The 20,635-nt window shown below is 43.4% G+C and overlaps 1 protein-coding gene across 1 annotated transcript in view; it reads right to left on the bottom strand.

Moving 5' to 3' along the window:
* Nucleotides 1-20,635, bottom strand: part of RSU1 (Ras suppressor protein 1) — a 199,405-nt gene that overhangs the window by 131,328 nt on the left and 47,442 nt on the right. Inside the window, exons 5-7 of the mRNA XM_040248968.1 lie at nucleotides 14,026-14,144; nucleotides 11,700-11,782; nucleotides 11,310-11,424 (exon numbers count right to left, since the gene is read on the bottom strand). Of these exons, the coding sequence (XP_040104902.1) occupies nucleotides 11,310-11,424; nucleotides 11,700-11,782; nucleotides 14,026-14,144 (317 nt within the window). The remainder of the gene's footprint in view (nucleotides 1-11,309; nucleotides 11,425-11,699; nucleotides 11,783-14,025; nucleotides 14,145-20,635) is intronic.

Genomic DNA, 20,635 nt, shown 5'->3' with positions numbered 1-20,635 from the left:
TGCATTGGAAGGTGAAGTCTTAACCACTGGACTGCCAGGGAAGTCCCAAAATGCTATTTCTTGATATAGGCTATATTTCTCTTTGTCCTAGAACAGGCACAAAACAAAAGTGGCCAATGGTCCTACCCCTGCTGGACGTGGAATAGTTATTCCAGATCATGGCAGTTCTGTCTGGCTCCTAGTCTATCTGGCCACATGACCCAAAGCAAGTTACTACAGCTTCCTGTCTGCATCTGCAAAATGGGGAGAAAGCCTTCAATCTCTCACAGCTTTTGCAAGATTTATATGACAAACTATATACAAATTGCCTAATGGAAAAGTTTACCTAATGGAAAAGTTTATATGCTCAGTAAATTTTAGCCTTCTTTTTTTACATCCTTTTCTGCTTTTGTGGATCAACACAGAAATGCTGTGTTGATATTAAAAACAAAATAATTAACTATGTAACCCTAGGGATGCTAAACATACAAATAGATGCTTCTGCACCTCTGAGCTTCCTCTTCCTCCCTGGCTCCTCTTGGCAGACCTGCAGCATCCCCTTGGTGCCTGCTGAACACAAGCCCTGAGCCAGGCTCCTTGATATCACCCAGGGCTTTAGGGTGACTTCCCCGAAGGTTCCTGAAGGAGTGTTTCAGAGCCACAATCAGTCACCTCTTCTAAAGGACACAAAGACAAGAGTCTAGAGCTTTACTGACCAGGATGATGAGGTGAGTTACACCAAAGGCAGATGCTTATGGAGCCAGCCAGGCAAATGCACCTCACATGCATTCACTGACTCCTGTGTGTGATCAGCATTTGTCACACGAAAAGACTGGGTCCAGGGACCTCCCTGCTGGTCCAGTGGCTAAGACTTCACACTCCCAGTGCAGGGGACCCTGGTTCCATCCCTGGTCAGGGATCTAAATCTCACAGACCTGCGTGCTGCAACTAAGACTCAGTGCACCCAAGTAAATAAAAACAACATTTTTTGGTGTTTTTAAAAAAAAGTTAAGGGGCACAATAAAAGATAGGAATATTAAAAAAAAAAAAGAGAGAGAGAGAGAGTCTGAGTCCAGAAGTAAATCCAGGCTTTGCATACTCCAGTATCTACAGGGGCCAGTGAAATCAATGAAGGAAGAAAAGCAGAAGAAACAATAACGCAAGTGAGGGGACTAGCGCTTCCAAAAAAAGTCTCAAATTTTGGACATTTTTCCACCAAGTTGAGTTTGAAATGAGACTGTTTATCATGTAATTTATAACTTGTGCACACTCTCCAGATCACACCACCTGCAGCATTCTGAACTAAATCTTTTAAATCCTAAGTGCTATTGTGTTATATTTTTGTAACTTGTGAATGTGAAAAGGAAAACAAAAATATACAAATCATTGTATAACCCTGTTATGTAATTTCCTCATTTCTGTTTAGTGAGGGATCTTCAGAGGCTCAGGTGAGGGTCCTAGTGAACTAGAAAGTGTATCCTAGTTGGAAAAAAGCCAGGTGCTATGAGTTACGGCCACTGAGTAATATGCAGGTCAGTGATTTGTTCAAGGTCATCTGTCTTGGGAGACTGGATGGTAAGTGATCCAGGCCAGTGGATACCCCTACCGCACTCTCAACTATGCTGTCCCATGTCTTGATTTTGTTCATTGGTCTTAAAATGGACACGTCAAACAAAACCAAGAATAGAAGCAGAAAAGAGGGTCAATTCAAAGGACTGCTCCTCAGCCTAATCAGACAGACCATAACCCATTCCCACCTTTCACAATTAACAGGATTTAGGCAGAGAAAAGCAGCTCTGATAACAATATAAAGTTGCTTTGGGTCAGGGTAGGTAATTCTCCAGAACAGAGAATCTAGACTAAACAGAGAATCTAGACTAAAAGAAAAAATGTTTAATGTATTATGTCTTTGGTATCTGCTTATTCTGGAGATGGCTGATAACTGGCATTACATCTTTTCTCAAGAAAAGAGTTAAAAGATTTCACATGATAGCTAAACTATTAATAGCTTGCCTAGCTTGAAAACAGTCCAACTTTATGCTCTAGGATCTTTAATGCTTTTAATTTATAACAAAATAATAAAGATTTAGAAAGCAAACTTCAAACATGAATTACTAACATGTAGACAAGTTACAAAAGGATTACAGTGTATGCACACATCAGTAATATTAAAAAGTGAAGACAAGAAAAGAAGGAAAAAAGGGAGAAGAAAAAAATTGTCAACGAAATGTAGAGTGTCACAAAAGGCAACCCAAGACAGTAAGAAATTAAGTGAAAAAACAAGGTATCTCTTGCAGGGAGGTAGTTTAAGATCTTACCATGGGATGAAGAAATGAGTTAGATGAAGTGCTATTAAGAATTCAATACTTCTGGACAAGTTCATAGTTTTAGATGCTGCTGCGTCGCTTCAGTCGTGTCCAACTCCGTGTGACCCCACAGACGGCAGCCCACCAGGCTCCGCCGTCCCTGGGATTCTCCAGGCAAGAACGCTGGAGTGGGTTGCCATTTCCTTCTCCAATGCATGAAAGTGAAAAGTGAAAGTGAAGTTGCTCAGTCGTGTCCGACTCTTAGCGACCCCATGGACTGCAGCCCACCAGGCTCCTCCGTCCGTGGGATTTTCCAGGCAAGAGTGCTGGAGTGGGGAGCCATCGCCTTCTCCGATAGTCTTATACAGGATGTCACAAAGTCAGGAAGTGAATGAATGAATGAGTGAATGATGCAACCAAGCAGTGAACTAACCACAAAGAACCAGGTGACTTGCTCCCAGTCTCAATTACACAACTCACAAAAAGGGCTGAGCTTGAAAATTACTTATGAAATCAAACATGTATCAGGAAAACAACGACGGGATTGAAGAGATGGCAATGAAACCCTTCCTGCCAGACCTTTTGTCCACTGTGCCTGTTTGCCACACGGGGCCCTCACCTTATCCTCCCCACTTCTCTTCCCCTGAAAGTCCCTTCGGACATCCCCTTGCATTTCCTCACCCGAGGCTAAGTCTCGGCCTTTCTTTCATCCAGCCAATCACAATGTGTTAACTCCTGCTCACCAGGCACTCAAGTCTCTAAACAGTGAACGTTTAATAGCATAAAAATCCACTGTGTGTATATTATTATTTTAATCTTCACCACAGTACTACTACCCTCATTCTGCAGAAGGCATAGAAAATAACCTATTATTCACAGAACAAGGAACTGGGAGACTAAGATAGGAACAGAAGTGTAGTGACAAAGAGATAAGCCTCTATAACCTACTACATACATTAAAACATATTTTACCCTTCAGGATAACTGGCAACAAGAACATGAAGTGGTAAGACATTATTAATCAGGGACTTAACTGACCAACAAGAGAATACCGTATCTCCTTCTCTTTTGTGTTAGGAGGGAAAGTTGTTTCTTTAGCATCTCAACACTATTAAGAAAAGGATTAAGAGGTGTAACTGGAAGGATTTGAGATGTATATACTCCACTCTATTAAAAAAAAAAAATTTTGGCTGTGCTGGGTCTTGGTTACAATACACAAGATCTTTCATCTTTAGTTGTAACATGCGAACTCCTTGTTGCAGCGTGTGAGATCTAGTTCCCTGACCAGGGATTGAACCCAGGCCTCCTGCACTGGAATCGCAGTTTTAGTCACTGGACGACCAGGGAAGTCTTCCACTCTTTTCTTAATCCTGTTCATCCTGGAGAATACAGTTGGAGGAAAGCTCACAATTCATGCCACCACTTCCTCTCTGAAGGGGGTTAATATTTGTTTCCACTCTTCACAAATATGCTAGAAAGAATATAAAAGCATCTCATATTTCTGCAATAAAAACTGTGAATGGTGGCGTGTAGAGCAGTATACGAAGCCAGCAAGGCCTAGTTATATGTAGCAATGCAAGCATCCTTCCCATAGGCTGTGTAAATGGGTGTAGATAACGTTCTGCCATCTAAAAACACTGCTTTGTTGCATGCCTGGCTGACCAATGTGACTTCCTTCTCCAGAAGCAATTATTGGAGTGACAAATGCAGAGGGGTGACCATCCAGAAGCCAAGATAACAGAAACGATTCCACCAAGTGCAATACCTGAACCCTGGGCAACTTACAAAGGAGGCCATGTAAAAACCACACAGGTCACACCTTTAGCTCTTATGGCTCATAAATCTCATCTGTGAGGCAGAAAATGCAAAATCAGAACAGAAGCTACTGCTCACAGGGCCACCAGCTCTGAAACCGCTGTTAGGCTGTTGACTCAGGGGCTTCATCTGTTCTGAGGTCTGGATGTCTGTCTCCCCCTCATCCCCACTAACACAGGTCTTATCTCCACTGCATTAATTCATTCTTCTGCTAATTAAAAGGGGGTGAAATCTTAGTCACATTGCTGCTTTTCTGAAGGAGAGATAGGCTGGTAGCTGAATTGTTCTTCAGTCACTGAGTTGTGTCTGACTCTTTGCCACCCCATGGACTGCAGCACACCAGCCTCCTCTATCCTCCACATCTCTTGGAGTTTGTCCATTGAATCACTGATGCTATCTAACCATCTCATCCTCTGCTGCCCCTTTCTCCTTTTGCCTTCAATTTCTCCTAGCATCAGGGTCTTTTCCAATGAGTTGGCTCTTTGCAACAGGTGGCCTGAGTATTAGAGCTTCAGCATACATCCTTCCAGTGAATATTCAGGGTTGATTTCCTTTAGGACTGATTGGTTTGATCTCTTTGCAGTCCAAGGGACTCTCAACAGTCTTCTCCAGCTGGGTAGCTCAATACACTATTTCAAAAGATACTCTTGGATTCCAGCAGGCTCAAGAGAAGATGTCAACCATGTCTATTTCATCCCTTTCACTGGCAGTTAGCTTCACATGTCAGGAAACACAGTTTCCCTACAAAGACAAACCATTCTCACTGCAGTAACAGTGAGGGCTGATCATGAGGCCACAGAGAGGAGGCCACAGTCCCTGACTTGGGCACAGAGAGCTGCCCAAGAGCCAGCACAACCCTTAAAGGTCCCTGATCCTTCTGGCTTCAGGGTTTAGGAACTACGGCGCTTCAAGGCTCTATCTTCTACCTCTCTGATCACATCCAAGAGCCCTCATCCAATCTGTGACCTTACGTTTATGATACTCACAATTGTATGTGCAGCCAGACCTATCTTCTAAAGTCCAGATTCTAATATCAGCTTCCCTCTTGACTTGACACCCAGAAAGTATTTCAAACTTAAAATACTCCAAAGTCAGCTTGCAACCAGCTCCTCTCCTCCTCCCTCACCTGCCCTTCCCACCATCTTCCCCATCTTTTTCATTCCCTAACACCTCAGTCACTCTTCGCTCTCTCCCCCTCATCTAATCACCACTAATTCCTGTTAATTTTACCTCTGAAACACACTCAGACTCTAACCATTATGACCACCTGGAAAAGCACAGAATGCCTGCATTCCTTCTGGAGGCTTCAGGAGAAATCCTCGTCCTTGCTTTCGCATCCTCTGGAAGCGCCCACATTCTTCGGCCTGTGGTCCCTTCCATGCCTCACTCCAGCCTCTTGATTCCATCATCACATCTACTGCTGTTCCTGTCTGCCCTGCCTCCCTCTTTGTAGGAACCTCACAATTACACTGGGCTCAGTGTGCTAATCCAGGATAATCTCCCATCTCAAGCTGTGTCACTGCATCAGCAAAGTCCCTTCATCACGCAAAGCAGTCTGTTCCTGGTTTCAGTGATTAGGAGGGGGCAACATGGCGGGGGGCATCTCATTCAGAGTAAAAGCCAGAGTCCTTGCAATGCCTTCAGGGCATAAATCCCCAGGTGATCCAGTCCCTACTTCCTACCTAAGCCCATCTCTTCCAGCCCTCGCCTCCCCTCATTTGGCTCCAGCCACACTAGTCTTCCCGCTGTTCCAGCATACACAAGCCCATCTCAAGCTTTCTGCACTTGCCTTTCCCTCTGCCAGGAAAGTACCCTCCCTCCCTTAGGTCTCTGGCTAAATGACGCCAGCTTCTGATGAGGCTTTCTTTGTTCAGTTCAGTCGCTCAGTCATGTCCGACTCTTTGCAACCCCATGGACTGCAGAATGCCAGGCTTCCCTGTCTATCACCAACTCCCGGAGTTCACTCAAACTTGTGTCCATTGAGTCAGTGATGCCATCCAGCCATCTCATCCTGTCATCCCCTTCTCCTCCTGCCTTCAATCTTTCCCAGCATCATGGTCTTTTCCAATGAGTCAACTCTTCACATCAGGTGGACAAAGTACTGGAGTTTCAGCTTCAGTATCAATTCTTTCAATGAACACCCAGGACTGAACTCCTTTAGAATGGACTGGTTGGATCTCCTTGCAGTCCAAGGGACCCTCAAGAGTCTTCTCCAATACCACAGTTCAAAATCATCAATTCTTTGGCGCTCAGCTTTCTTTAGAGTCCAACTCTCACATCCATACATGACTACTGGAAAAACCATAGCCTTGACTAGATGGACCTTTGTTGGCAAAGTAATGTCTCTGCTTTTGAATACAGTATCTAAGTTGGTCATAACTTTTCTTCCAAGGAGCAAGCGTCTTTTAATTTCATGGATACAGTCACTATCTGCAGTGATTTTGGAGCCCAGAAAAATAAAATCTGACACTGTTTCCACTGTTTCTCCATCTATTTGCCATGAAGTGATGGGACTGGATGCCATGATCTTAGTTTCTTTGTTAACACCATAGAACAGAAACACTACCCCTTCATTTAAACCCTCTCTTCCATTTTTGTTTTTTCCCCCAGGGCATTTAGCATGATCTGTTATGGCTTTCTATCCATCCATCCATCCATCTATCCTCCCTCCCCAACTAAAATGTCATAAAGGATATTTTTGTCTCTTTTTGTTGTATCTTCCAGAAATAAAACACAAAGCAAAGACTCAGTAAACAGTTGTTGAACGTGTGAATTCTACATTACTAGAAGTCAGTTTCTTAAAAACAAAACCTGGTCTAAAGGGGGAACTTGATGTTTGAACAAATGAGGAAATGGAAGACTAGGAGCAGAGGTGAACTGGGAGACTGGAATTAATATATCTACACTATTGACTGCTGTTGTTTTTTACTCACTATGTTGTGTCCAACTCTTTTGCAACCCCATGGACTGTAGCCCGACAGACTCCTCCATCCATGAGGAGTCTCCAGGCAAAAATACTGGAGTGGGTTGCCATTTCCTTCTCCAGGAGATCTTCCTGACCCAGGGGTCGAACCCATGTCTCCTGCATTGGCAAGTGGATTCTTTAGCACCAAGGCATCAGGAAAGCCTACACTATTGATACTACATATGAGACAGATAAATAATGAGAACCTACTGTTCAGCACAGGGAACTCTACTCAATGCTCTGTGGTGACCTAAATGGGAAGAAAATCCAAAAAAGAGGGGAGACATATTATACATATATACACACACATATATATATAAATAGCTGATTTTGTTGTACAGTAGAAATTAACGCAATATTGTAAAGCAATTATATTCAATTAAAAAAATCTTTAAAAGACAGGCCTGCCATACATCTAATTTTATACAAATAAACTGATTAACATAAAAGTAAGTGCTTTACTATTTCGGAACCAGACATAACAGTTAAAGTAATTTATTCAGGTGTGCACAGCAAAAGTAAAGTAATATGTTTATGTATTAAAACTTCAGTCCAGTCCTTGACTTTATGTGGCAGTGTCCCTGCATGTTCTTAGGCCCGACAAGTCAGAATTCATCCCCATTCCCTGGCTTCCTTCAAAGGCTCTTACCAATGAGGCTTCAAGTTAATAAACTCCAAATTTATTTTTAAAAGAAATTCCACAGAAGTCTTGAAAGCCTTTACCTTGTTTATTCAGATGTATAAAAAGTAAATACAGAGGGGAAGAAAGATCATTATCTGCCCTTTAAAATACACGCTGAAGCAGTCCTGCAGCTAGGGGATGCTGAAGGGATGGACCGAGGGAAGCTTCGAGTCCACGTCCCCAGTGCTGCTCAGCCACCAGCCAGGGCAGCTGCAAACAACCGCCTTGGGGACCAGATACACAAACGGAAGACATCTCTACTGTGGCTGGGTGGCTACCCGATGTGGGGTGGAGGGATTGGTCGGGGGAGAACCAGAACAACTATGCAAACAGCTTGGCATGAACAGCAGAACTGCAACTCAGTCCTGCTGCTCACACACCCGCACAGCCGGCCAGGCCGCAGTGAATCTCCCCTCCTGCTGCTGCCATTTGGGGAAGTAAGCAGGTGCTGTGCTTTGTTCACACTTGGAATCAGCTTTCTAGGAATCCTCTCAGTGGCACATAGATGGGCAGGAGTGTGCCCCAGCAGTTAGGAACGTGGACCTGCACAACGAGCTGCCAGGGTTTAAACCTTGCCTCCGTGACTCTCTGTGTCCCTACGGATATCGCCCAACCCTTTCTAAGACTCCGTTTCCTCATCTCTACACAGTCTGCTTACTATTCTTAGATAATGCAGGAAAAGCATCTAATATAGTGCCTTGGCACACAAGACCTTAATACATATTATAGTAACTATCATTACAATACTATGATCGTATTCTTGACTTTAAAAAAATCACTGGGATTTCTCAGGTAGTGTAGCAGTTAGGACTCCAGTCTCCCAAAGCAGGGAGCACAGGTTTGATCCCTGGCCAGAGAACCAAGATTTTACAGGCTGCACAGCATAGCCCAAAAAAAAAAAAAAAAAAAAAAAAATCACTGTTCAAAACTAATCACTTGTCTTCCTCTTGAGTTTAGACAGAGGTTTGCCATTTATTTCCAGCTAAGTGTCTGCCTGCAGTTTGGGAAAACTGCCACTAGGCAGATGCTGAGACCAGGGTTTTCCAGGTATGGCTAGCAAATATAAACTCATTTAAAGACTTTCCCCTCAACCCTGAATAAAAAATATATATTATTTGGTATTGGAGAGCATAACAGAAATGTTAGGCAAATGTGACTATGTGCAGTATTTAAATAGGAAGATCATGTGACATTTTAAAATATACAGGTAGGCAGGTATGTGTGGGTTTAACTAGGTATTTTTCTACCAAATTTTTAGCTGATAGAAATCACTGATTAAGCCAATACCCTATATTGCCTCAGTGCTTGAAAAATGAAATAAAACCTTTTATTTTTTTTTTTCATTTCTCCTTGTCACACTAATCAAGGACAGACTTTAGAAGCACTAAGTGAATTTTACCAAATTATACAAGAATTAGTCTCACAGGTGGAGATTTGGATCAGTACTTTGGAGAGGGAGCACATATTTGTATTCTGCAAAAGCTCCCCATGAATCCCTAACGCCAATATCTATGGTTGGCAAATACCTGTCCAGAATTTTCCTTTTGACAAGAAGATTTTTTGCCTTAAAAACCCTGTTAACATCTCTTGATCTTGTAGCCTGCTTCTTAAGCAGGACTTGGCAACTCTAAATCCAGCAAAGAGGCAGTGCCAAATTACCACACAGCCCTTAAAATCAGTAAAAATTGGACTTCCCTGGTGGTCCAGTAGTTAAGAATCCGTCTGCCATGCAGGGGACACAGGTTCGATCCCTGGTCTGGGAAGATGGCATGTGCTGCAGAGCAACCAAGCCTGTGTGCCACAACTACTGAGCTCAAGCTCTAGAGCCCGTGCTCCGCAACAAGACAAGGCACCTCTCTGAGAAGCCCAAGTACTGCCACTAGAGTAGCCCCCGCTCGTCACAACTAGAGCCAGCAGCAACGCATGCAGCCACGAAGACCCAGCACAGCCAAAAATAAAATAAATGCAATCAGTTCAAATTCCTCAAGACCTTGCACAGCAACAAAGGAGCTGCAGAAGGTGGGGAAGCTGGGATGAAACTGTGTATTTGTTCAGTGGAACCAAGTAAATGCTTTTCCTTTAGACTAATGCTGCCCGACGGAGCTTTCTGCCCATGGTAATGTTCTGTATCTGCATCTTCCCACAAGGGAGTCACATGAACATCTGAAGTGTGGCTCACAGCTTCTCCTGAACAGCACAGCTCTGGACAGAAGTCGGACTCAGCCCGCTTGTAGCCTTCCCAGCACCTTGCTATCTGAGGTCTTCGTGTCATTACCTCATTCAGTACTTATCTCTCGAGAAGTTACCTTGTTCCCAGCATGTGGGAGGCGCTGGGGACAGAGCAGGGGACACATATATACCCCGTTTCTCACGGCGCTCACACTCTCATTAATATAACTACCACTCATTTGAGATACTTCCTCAAAGAATTGCTGGGTCACATGTGTTTTTTAAAGTTGTGTTAGTCTGCAGACATAGAGAACATAATTGTGGTTGCCAAGAGAGGCAGGTAGGAGAGGCATGGAGTGGGACTTTGGGGTTAGCAGATGCAAACTATTATATATAGGATGGATAAACAAGGTCCTACTGTATAGCACAGGGGACTATAGTCAATACCCTGTGATAAACCATAACGGAAAAGAATATGAAAAAGAATATATATGTATATGCATAACTGAATCACTTTCTGTACAGGAGAAATTAACACAACATTGTGAATCAATTATATTTCAGTAAAATGCAATAAATAAACAAATAAATAAAATTGTGCTATTCTGGAGCAAAAAAGGAAACAGTCATAGTTTGAGAAACAATACAGTTCAACGTATTGAAGAAATGAGAGGACATCCAGAGTCTCCACAAGCAAGACAGGAGAACTCATGAAACTTTGCTAGAAGAGCAACATAACCTCAATAACAGAGGAACGTGTGCGGATGTTACTTCCGAGGAAGGTCGTAATGTCACCTAGGGCCATCTGAATGACCAGACAGCCTATTAAGACGCAGGGGCCACAGCAGGAGGACCGAGGAATTCCCAATGAGAACACATGTAACCGTTCCCACTGAAGACGGCATCAGGAGAGAACCAAATTCGTGTTTGGAAATGTAGTAGTTTTAAGCAACTGTCATAAATACTGTAACTATTTGAAGATAAAAAGTTTTCAAGGGATTAAGATAGAAAACTAAATGATCAAAAAAATGCGTGATAGATTCCTTTCAAAAAAGCCACCATCACCAACGGTAAAGGAGGAGCCCTGGGTAAGACCATTACTCCTCATGCCAGGCTCTTCCCACGGCTCCAGGCAGGCAGCCAGGCTTGGTCATTTGCCATCAGCAGTGTCAAGATGCTCCGAATTGCAGGTGCTCAACGGAGCCTCAGGGCAGGTCAAACCCAGAGCAGCTTAACTCTGGTCAATGACAAATGCTACTAGAAAGGATGAACACTGGGTGCCCGGGTGGAGGGTTCTCGTTGAGAAGAGGAGAGAAGGGTTTTCAGAGTTGCTGCACTGGGATCATTATTAATAATGAAAGCCAGAACTCGGCTCATTCGTCAGCCACCTTACCTAGCTCTGGGGGCAGAACAGTCAGGCGGTTCCCTTGAATGTGGAGCTCCTTAAGCTGAGTAAGCTCCCCGACTTCCTTAGGCAGCGAGATCAGGTCGTTATCCCTAAGGCTGAGCTAAACAGAAGAGAAACAAGGGGGTGTCAAAACAATTTTCACACAAAGAGGCGCTCAGCAGAGGCCCTCTCCTCGCCCTTGTCCTCTCTTCCTCGAAGGCTCAATCCTTCCAATTTATTTACAGGAGTCTGCAGACAAGCAACGAATGGTCTCGGGGAGCAGTGGCTTTTATTCCTGCAAAACAAACCGTACTCTGGCTCAAATTGCCTTGATTCCACTCCTACAAGGGCGGTAGGAGTGAATTGATTTTCTAAGAATTTAGATAAATTACTTACTATCTGCAACTTTGTGAGTTTCCCGATATCTGGCGGCAGGATTTCAAAATCGTTGTCACTTAGATAGAGTGCACGCAGGGTGGCTGCAAATTAAACAGCAATATATAAACAGGGTGGCATGGAACCCAACCATTTGAGGTCTGATCAATACGTGGGAGTCAGCTTTGATTAATAACCCTGGCGTGGTGAAAAGCCTGTGACACACCTAGGGCTCGCGATAATAACCAGCAGGTCAAACTTAGATTTACTGGCTTATTGTGTAGCTGGTGTGTTCAGGAAAATATCTATATCCAAGAGGACTGATATAATTAACAACTCGTGGCACTGGCAGCTTCTGGCACGGAGTTTCAATTCGTTTTGAGAAAAGATAGCTATTTTTCTTCAATTACTTCTGATTCACCTGTATGGCTCAATTTGCATCCAGAGTGAAACCAAGAAAACCACTGTGTCATTTATATCAACGCTCAGGGCAAAAGGGCTCGGTTGTGTAAAGAGAACTAGGTCAGAAAAGAAAGAACCAAAAGGCTTTCTCGTGATGGAGGTCAGAATCATAGTTCATTGCTTCCATCATCAGACTAAGTATTATTACTTGTTCCTATAGCCTTAACCACAAAAATAAATGAAGATGAAGGAGTTAAAATAGTGCAGTGGAATTTAAAAACAGAGAAAACCCTAACTTAAGCAGAAATCTGTTCACAATATTATACAAGGATATCAGTCCCTAAATCACTGAAGGGTAAAACCCTAAGGCATCATTTTATCCTTAACCAAAAGGAGAGAGTATAATTAGATGTAGTTTTATTTGTTTACATATATTCAACTACATTCTAATGTCTTAAAATTCAACAGAATTGTATGTTAATAGACTTAAGAAAAGCAATTTCTCCCATGGTCCAAGAAAACATGTTGAAGTTGGTTTCATGGGCCTGACAAAGTCTGGGATAAAGAATACACGCTGTGCTTAGTCTCTCAATTGTGTTTGACTCTTTGTGACCCCACGGACTACAGCCCACCAGGCTCCTTTGTCCATGCGGATTCTCCAGGCAAGAAAACTGGAGTGGGTGGCCATGTCCTCCTCCAGGGGATCTTCCCAGCTCACGGATCAAACCCAGGTCTCCCGTACTGCAGGTGATTCTTTACCGTCTGAGCCACCAGGGAAGCCCAAGAAGACTGGAGTGGGTAGCCTAACCCTTCTCTGGGGGATCTTCCAGACCCAGGAATCGGCCTGGGGTCTCCTGCGTTGCAGGCAGATTCTTTACCAGCTGAGCTACCAGGGAAGCCCTGATAAAGTATATATGGAAGGTTAAAAAAAAAAAGAAAGAAACTTTATAGAGACTAACTCAGAAAAATCAGAATCTCTGGATGCCAGCTATGTCACTATTTGGAAAAACAGAACATTCACCTACAGACAACAACTCTCTCCTAAATATTTCATGAGTTCTCAGAAAATCACTTTTTCCTATTTTTCAGAAGCATCTACAGCAAGAAATGTGTTTGCATATAAGAGGATAAAGTGTGTTCATCTATGACTGGTGATTTCTTAGTGTCTGATGACATGGACGAAACAGATTATATCAATAAGAATACTTTTTAAAAAGTCTTATAACAAGAATCCTGGCTAGAAATGTTTAAAATTCTGTTAGCAGTTTATTAATGTATATTTTTATAAGTAACTCATTGGAATATCTTTGGGCAAAAAGCCTGCTGCTGCTGCTAAGTCGCTTCAGTTGTGTCCAACTCTGTGCGACCCCATAGACGGCAGCCCACCAGGCTCCTCTCTCTGTCCCTGGGTTTCTCCAGGCAAGAACACTGGAGTGGGTTGCCATTTCCTTCTCCAAAGCACGAAAGTGAAAAGTGAAAGTGAAGTTGCTCAGTCGTGTCCGACCCTCAGCCACCCCATGGACTGCAGCCTTCCAGGCTCCTCCATCCATGGGATTTTCCAGGCAAGAGTACTGGAGTGGAGTGCCATCGCCTTTTCCGATACATATATATATATATATATATATATAATTTTTTTTTTTGCATGTTCTTTAAAAAGACAGTCAAGCTCTCTAGCTAAATGTGAGATGATCTCATTTAGGCAAAAATTTCTATCATAAAGTTAATATGACATTACCAAGTCCACTTGAGTGCAACGGTGTTAGATCACAATTTATCAAATATACATACTGCTGAGCTATGAGGGAACATTCAAAGGAATCTGAAGTAAAAAAAATATATGTATGTCCAATAATTTCTCTTGGAGTTTGGGACCTGGCAAATAAATTTCCCTTTTAGAATGCAGAGGACCATTTTAAGGAGATTTATAGGATTAAAAGTTTCTTACTCAGGTAGAAGAAGTTTCCAGGAAGAGAATTTTCATTCAAGTTGTTGTAAGTCAAATCAAGGACCTCCAGAGCTGGAAGCGATCCAAATCCTCGAGGCAGAGTGTTTAGTCTATTCATGCTGTTGTTGGGGGTAAAAATATAAGATGTCACACACAAAACATGTACGTATACAGACTACTCAGATCCCCTCTGTGTGCCGAGTCTCAGAGTCACCTGTGAGTGGCTCAAAGCTGAAAACCCAGTCATAATCCCATTCACTTTATGTTATTTTTACCAGCCTAGTAATTCTAGCCAGGTGACTTCCAAGTCCATGAAACATTTGAAAATGCCTTAGCTGTCACTTTCTCCAAAGGTGGTGCTCCAACACTGTTTTATACAGAAAATAAACACATCACAAAATATCTTTCCTTCTAGAGAAAAACTTCTTTATAAGTGTAGCAATGATAAGACCTCAGAAGATATACGTGAAGTCTCATAGTTTTCAGACTTCTGCTTTATTTGATTTTGCTTATTCCTCTCAATGGGAGACAAAAAAAAAAAAAATCACTCTTTTTTTGGTTTTGTTTTGCAACTACTGATAGTAGTTCAGTACCATCTCCAATTAGAACCAAGTTTGCCAGGGACTGGGGATGGGGAGGGAGGAGGAGAATGGGGAATTTTTAATGGGTATATAGTTTTAGTATGGCAAGAGGAGAAACTTCTAGAAATAGGCTGCAAAACAATAGGAATACACTTAATGCTTCTGAATCACAGAAACATAAATACGGTATACTTTATGTTACGCGTACTTTACATCACAATTGAAAATTTTTTAATATATATGTAAAAAGCGAAAGTGTTAGTTGCTCAGTCATGTCCGATTCTTCATGACTCCTTGGCTGAGGCTCCTCTGTCCCTGAGATTCTCCAAGCAAGAATACTGGAGTGGGTTGCTATTCCCTTCTCCAGGGGATCTTCCCAACCCAGAGATGGAACCTGGGTCTCTTGCATCACAGGTGGATTCTTTACCATCTGAGCCACCGGGGAAGCAAGCCCTTAAACACATACATACACACATCTCCAATGAAAGCTAAGGAGAGCTAAGAAAAATATTTTTCTATTATGTTCCACTTGTAAGACTCTTATTTTTTTTTAATGTTATTCTCTTTGAATACACTTAAAATATGATTTCAAAAAATTTTTTAATAATATAGACTGACAAATACTGAAAGGTGGGGGTTGGTGCTGTGACACCAGACATAATTCTAGACACCGATCCTTCTCACATGACACACAGTCCTATTCAAACCCACCAAACAGGCCTCACAGGAAACAGCTGAGAGCAGAGAGAAACCTAGAAAAAAAGTGATGCCCACCTCTTGATGGGTACGAAGTCTTAGGTTAACTTTACAGTTAGCAAGTTAACCTCCAGTACAATTTGCTGAACTGCTGCTGCTGCTACGCTCAGCTGTGTCCAGCTCTTTGCAATCCCATGGACTGGAGCCCAGCAGGCTCCTCTATCTATGGGATTTTACAGAGAAGATTACTGGCGTGGGTTGCCATTTCCTTCTCCAGGGTAACTTCCCCACCCAGGGGTTGAATCGACATCTCTTACATCTCCTGCACTGGCAGGTGGGTTTGTTTGTTTTTCCTACTGTGCCACGTGGGAAGCCCTAATAACTGGTATTTTCTGTGAATTCACAATGTGTGAAGCACACCTGTGTCAAGCGTCTCACGGGGTCTCCAAAACGGAAATGCAGGCAGGACAGTCCTTCTAATCATCTCTGGGACACGGCAATGGAGTGTCAGGTTAACACAGGTTTAGCACCAGAGACCTCTGACTCTCCTGGTAAGAATGACAGGTATCTAAGATCCCCCAGCACTTCTGGAGGCCAAGGTACCCCTGATTCCTGGACCCCCACGTGAGGATGCTGAGTAAACTGAAGGAAAGAAATCAGAGACGGTGAGAAAGGCACAGAAGTATACAGCAAGTGCTTCCTTCCTTAAATCTTGCTCTGAGTTAACCAATTTGAAAATGACCAATACAAGTTTTTTTTTTTCCAAACCCAGAAGTACACTTTTGAAACCTAAGATGCAAGAAATCCACTTTCAGACTTTCTTAGTGGGAAGAAGCGTCTCACCAAAAAGACAGATCTCATCCACTCTCCAGCCTAGAGCAAGCCCGAGCCTGTCCACCTGTGCATGTCAAGCATCTACTAAACTGAAGGTTCTTTTTATTCCCTGAGCAGGAAACCAACCCCCGCCCCGCCCCAAGGTGTCAGGGACTCAGCAGAGGGCCCTGCAGTCGGCAGCGGTGACAGCACTGGGCCTGCTAAGTGCTGGAAAGAAAGCCCTAACAATGCATCGGGATGGTCTGAAAGCAGGGTCGACTCAGCTACCACAGGACCTGCTCCTCTGGACACCAGCGCACAGAGGGCGACTCCCCGGCTCCCTGGTACTGACGGGTGGCATGTGCCCTTCCCCTGCAGGAGTCGTCTACATCCATCTCCATCTACACATGGGAGCTGCCTCTTTTCAGGGCTTCCCCGAGAGCTCCAGCACTCAAGGATGCCCAGAGAGGACAGAACAGAGCTAGGGTGGAGGTCTCGCTCCAGCGCTCACTGACTGGGTGGCCTTGGGTAACTCAGCTTCTCTGAGACCCGATTTCCTCCACTGTAAGATGAATGCTGTAACTGATGCTGACCCTGAAGCTCCAATACCGTGGCCACCAGATGAAAGAACTGACTCACTGGAAAAGACCCTGATCCTGGAAAAGACTGAAGGCAGGAGGAGAAAGGGACAACAGAGGATAAGATGGCTGCATGGCATCACTGACTCTATGGACATGAGTTTGGGTAAACTCTGGGAGTTGGTGATGGGCAGGGAGGCCTGGAGTGCTGCAGTCCATGGGGTCACAAAGAGTCGGACACGACTGAGTGACTGAACTGAACTGAAGATGAGGATAGCGATACCTTCCCAGAAGGACCACTAGAAAGTGGAGAGAGAAGACATGCGAAGCCCCTGAAACAATTTCGGGCTCCCGGGTAGGTTCTCAAGAAATGATGGCTGTAACTACAACTGCTTTTCAGGAAGCTGGAGAGAGAGTCTGAGTCAGCCTCAAAGAGACAAGCTCGCCTAAGGAGACCACTGTGGAGTCTGAACCATCAAGGAGGGCTTCCCCATCTGCTTACTCTCCAATCAATTCAGGTGTTAGAAGATAAAGCTACTGATGACTCAACCATGCCCAGTGGTTTAAGTTCTGTTTGCAGGTGAACGTTTTTCAAATGCATATGGAAATGGGAAGAGGCCTACATATGATAAAACCAGAGTCAAAGGATGTCTGGCATTTTCCCCCTTTTTCCTCTTCAAAAGCTACAGGAAGGCCCATTTGAACACTTCTCTTTTGGAACACTGATCTCTAGAGGTCCTCTGGGGTGATTCCTGATTCAATAAAACCTTCTTGCCTGAAAGGCAGATTTTTTTCTCACCTCCACAGTGACCTGCTCACACACTTAGCAAAACAAAACAAAAACAAAAAAACCATGAACACTCAACACTGCGCTCAGTGTAAACTTATAAATCTTCATAAGGTAAGTTCCTTCATCTAACTAGGTCAAAAGGTCAAAAGTTATTCCAGGGACTTCCCTGGTGGTCCAGTGGTTAAGACTCCATCCTTCTAAAGAAGGGGCCTGGGGGTCGATTTCTGGTCAGGAAACTAAGATCTCACATGCCAAGCAACATAGCAAAAAAAAGTTATCCCAGAATAGTTGGCATGATGGTCTTGGCCATGAAGTTATACCCAAAATAATTACCAACTTGTAACCTATGTGACTTTACACTTTTTTAATAAAATAAAAATAACTCTGTACAATGAATGACACAATGGAAGAATGAAGAGCATCATTCGGCTTTCTTCTGTTTATTCAGATGGCCTAAAATCCTCTCCGGCTTTGGGATCATCAGAATAAATAGAAAATTGGATATAAAACTTCAAAATCAACTTCCGGCTGAATATGAAGCTTGGATTACATGTGGCCTAACTGCTCTGCTGTGTGTATTTTTTTTTTTTTAATTATCTGTTTATTCTGAGTCCTCCTTCATGCCTTGCCTTAACCAGGGCTGCATAGATACAATTCTTCATGCCATCTGAGGGGGAAAGTACCATTTACAGAAACCTATCTTAATCCCTCTCCCAGAGAACTAGGAATTGGGATCAAACTCTGACAACCCCATCCATACAGCTAGGTAATTAAATCCAGAGAGTGTTACACAATCAATAAATCAGCAAGAGCCAAAAATCCAAAGAGCTCCAAAGTCGACAAAGAGCCAACTCAAATGTGTTCAATTAAAAAGGAAAGTTTACAACTCTGTCCTGAAGCACCTTGAACTCAACCAAACAAAACCTAGGCCCCTTCCCTCCTCCCCAAAGCTGTCTCTATACATCCATTTCAGCTCCACTGTCCTATCCATACCACCTCATGAATTTTACCACTTGTATCTGCTTTTCATATAAAATCCCTCCCCACCTTCACTATTGCTACCCTGGTTCACCAGGAACGCTAACCTGGTGGGTTTCATCCAACTTCTCCTCCACGTTGTCTTTCATACGAGCATCATTTTACCCGCCACTTCCCGGTGACAACTCCCCAATGGTCAGCAGGTTAAGACCAGAGCTCCTTTATCTGACACACAAGGCCCTCCATTAGCACTCAACTCCCTGCCACGATGGACAGTTACTTATTTACAGGCTGTTTCCCCAACTGTGATATAGGCTCCCTGAGGGCTGGATGGCCAGCACCTGAACAGAGAGCTCAAGAAACACTCATCGAATGCACAGCAGCCTCCGTGCTTCTCTGCCTGGCCTCATCTCCTGCCTCACCTCCTCCCGCCTTACAGTTTACACTCAGGACACCACGAAACTTGCAACGCCTGGAACAGGTGGTGCTCTGAGCTTTTCATCTTTTCTTGGTTTATTTTAATTGGAGGATAATTGCTTTACAATGTTGTGCTGGTTTCTGCCATACATCAACACAAATCAGTCATAACTATATATATGTCCTCTCCCTCTTGAGCCTCCCTTCCACCCCAACCCCTATTCCACCCCTCTAGATCATCACAGGGCATGGAGCTGAGCTCCCTGTGTTATACAGCAGCTTCCTACAAGCTACCTATTTCACATGTGGTAGTGTTTATATGTCAAAGCTACTTTCTCGATTTGTTCCACCCTCTCCTTCCCCTGTTGGGTCCACAAGTCCATTCTCTGTGTTGGTGTCTCTATTCTTGCTCTGCAAATAGGTTCATCAGTACCATTTTTCTAGATGCCATATATATGTTAATACATATTTTTCTCTTTCTGACTTATAGCAAACAGGCTCTAGGTTCACCCACCTCAGTATAACTGATTCACATTTGTTCCTTTTTATGGCTGAGGAATATCCCATTGTATGTACATACTGCGCTTTTAAATAAGTCCTTCTCACAATCAGAGACATCGTCCATCTGCCTGTCAGTCATCTCAGTATCGGAGTCTCAGCTCTAATGCTACCCCTTGTAGGAATCCTTCCACGAATCTCACCTATACGCTAACATGCTCTTGGCCCCTTTCTCCCACTGTCACCTGATGACCTCCCACTGGTCAGCGATCCAGCTGCACACTTCCCTGCTCACCGACAGCTGCTCTGCCCCCATCCTTAAGGCTGCGACATTCACCACTGATCTTCATACGAGCAAGGCTCTCATATAGAAAAGGCACTTATGTAGTCCTAAGATAAATGAATCTATAAATAAAACAATGATGATGATAAATGTGCCAGGTACTATTCCTAGCACCATTTTTTAGGTGAAAGAATGTTTATTCAGACAGACATACACTCCACAGACAAGAGTGTAGGCCATCAATCTCAGAAGTCAAGAGGCACCAGGGTGTGGGGTTATCAGTTTTTATTGGGGTGGGTAATTTCACACACCAATGAATGGGAGGATTATCCCAACTGTTTTGGGTAAGGGGCATGGATTTCCAGAAATTGGGCCGCCAGCCACTTTTTGACCTTTTATGGTCCACCTAGGAACTATCATGGCACCTATGTGTGTGTCATTTATACGATGTGTTACAATGAGCGCTTACTGAGGCTCGAGGTCTAATGAAAGTCAACTTGTCTGCCATCTCCGACCTAGGTGGTTCTCTTGTACCTTATATATATCAACTCACTTAGTAAATGATGAAGAATTTAATAGTAAGAATACATGTCTAGTATGGGGCTGGTGAAAAAGTTCATTTGGTCCAACCCATTACATATGTCTTGTTTTAGCTTCCTTCTTAAATGCAAATGAAATATTAGGACTTAATCTTTCAAAACAGAGATATAAACAGAGGAGCCTTTCTTTCCTCGTTTGCCAGATGGGTACAGTCTCCGTATATATCAGAGAAAGCTGTCTGATATCAGGTGACTTTTCCCCTCTTCTAAACCCTACTTCCTCTCAGACATTATGAGAAAAGAATGCTCACAGGTCTTACAAACACTGTCTCTCAACTGGAGTGAATAGCAAATGAAGAGAGTCTAACCAGACTCCCAGTGGAAGAACATGAACTAAAAATCAATCCGTGAATGATTTTTGTTATTCCACAATTGCT

Source organism: Oryx dammah, unplaced genomic scaffold, assembly GCF_014754425.2.
Source record: "Oryx dammah isolate SB20612 unplaced genomic scaffold, SCBI_Odam_1.1 HiC_scaffold_10, whole genome shotgun sequence".
Classification (NCBI taxonomy): Eukaryota; Metazoa; Chordata; class Mammalia; order Artiodactyla; family Bovidae; genus Oryx; species Oryx dammah.
The sequence above is the reverse complement of the archived record's forward strand: the minus strand, read 5'-3'. Positions and strand labels throughout refer to the sequence as shown.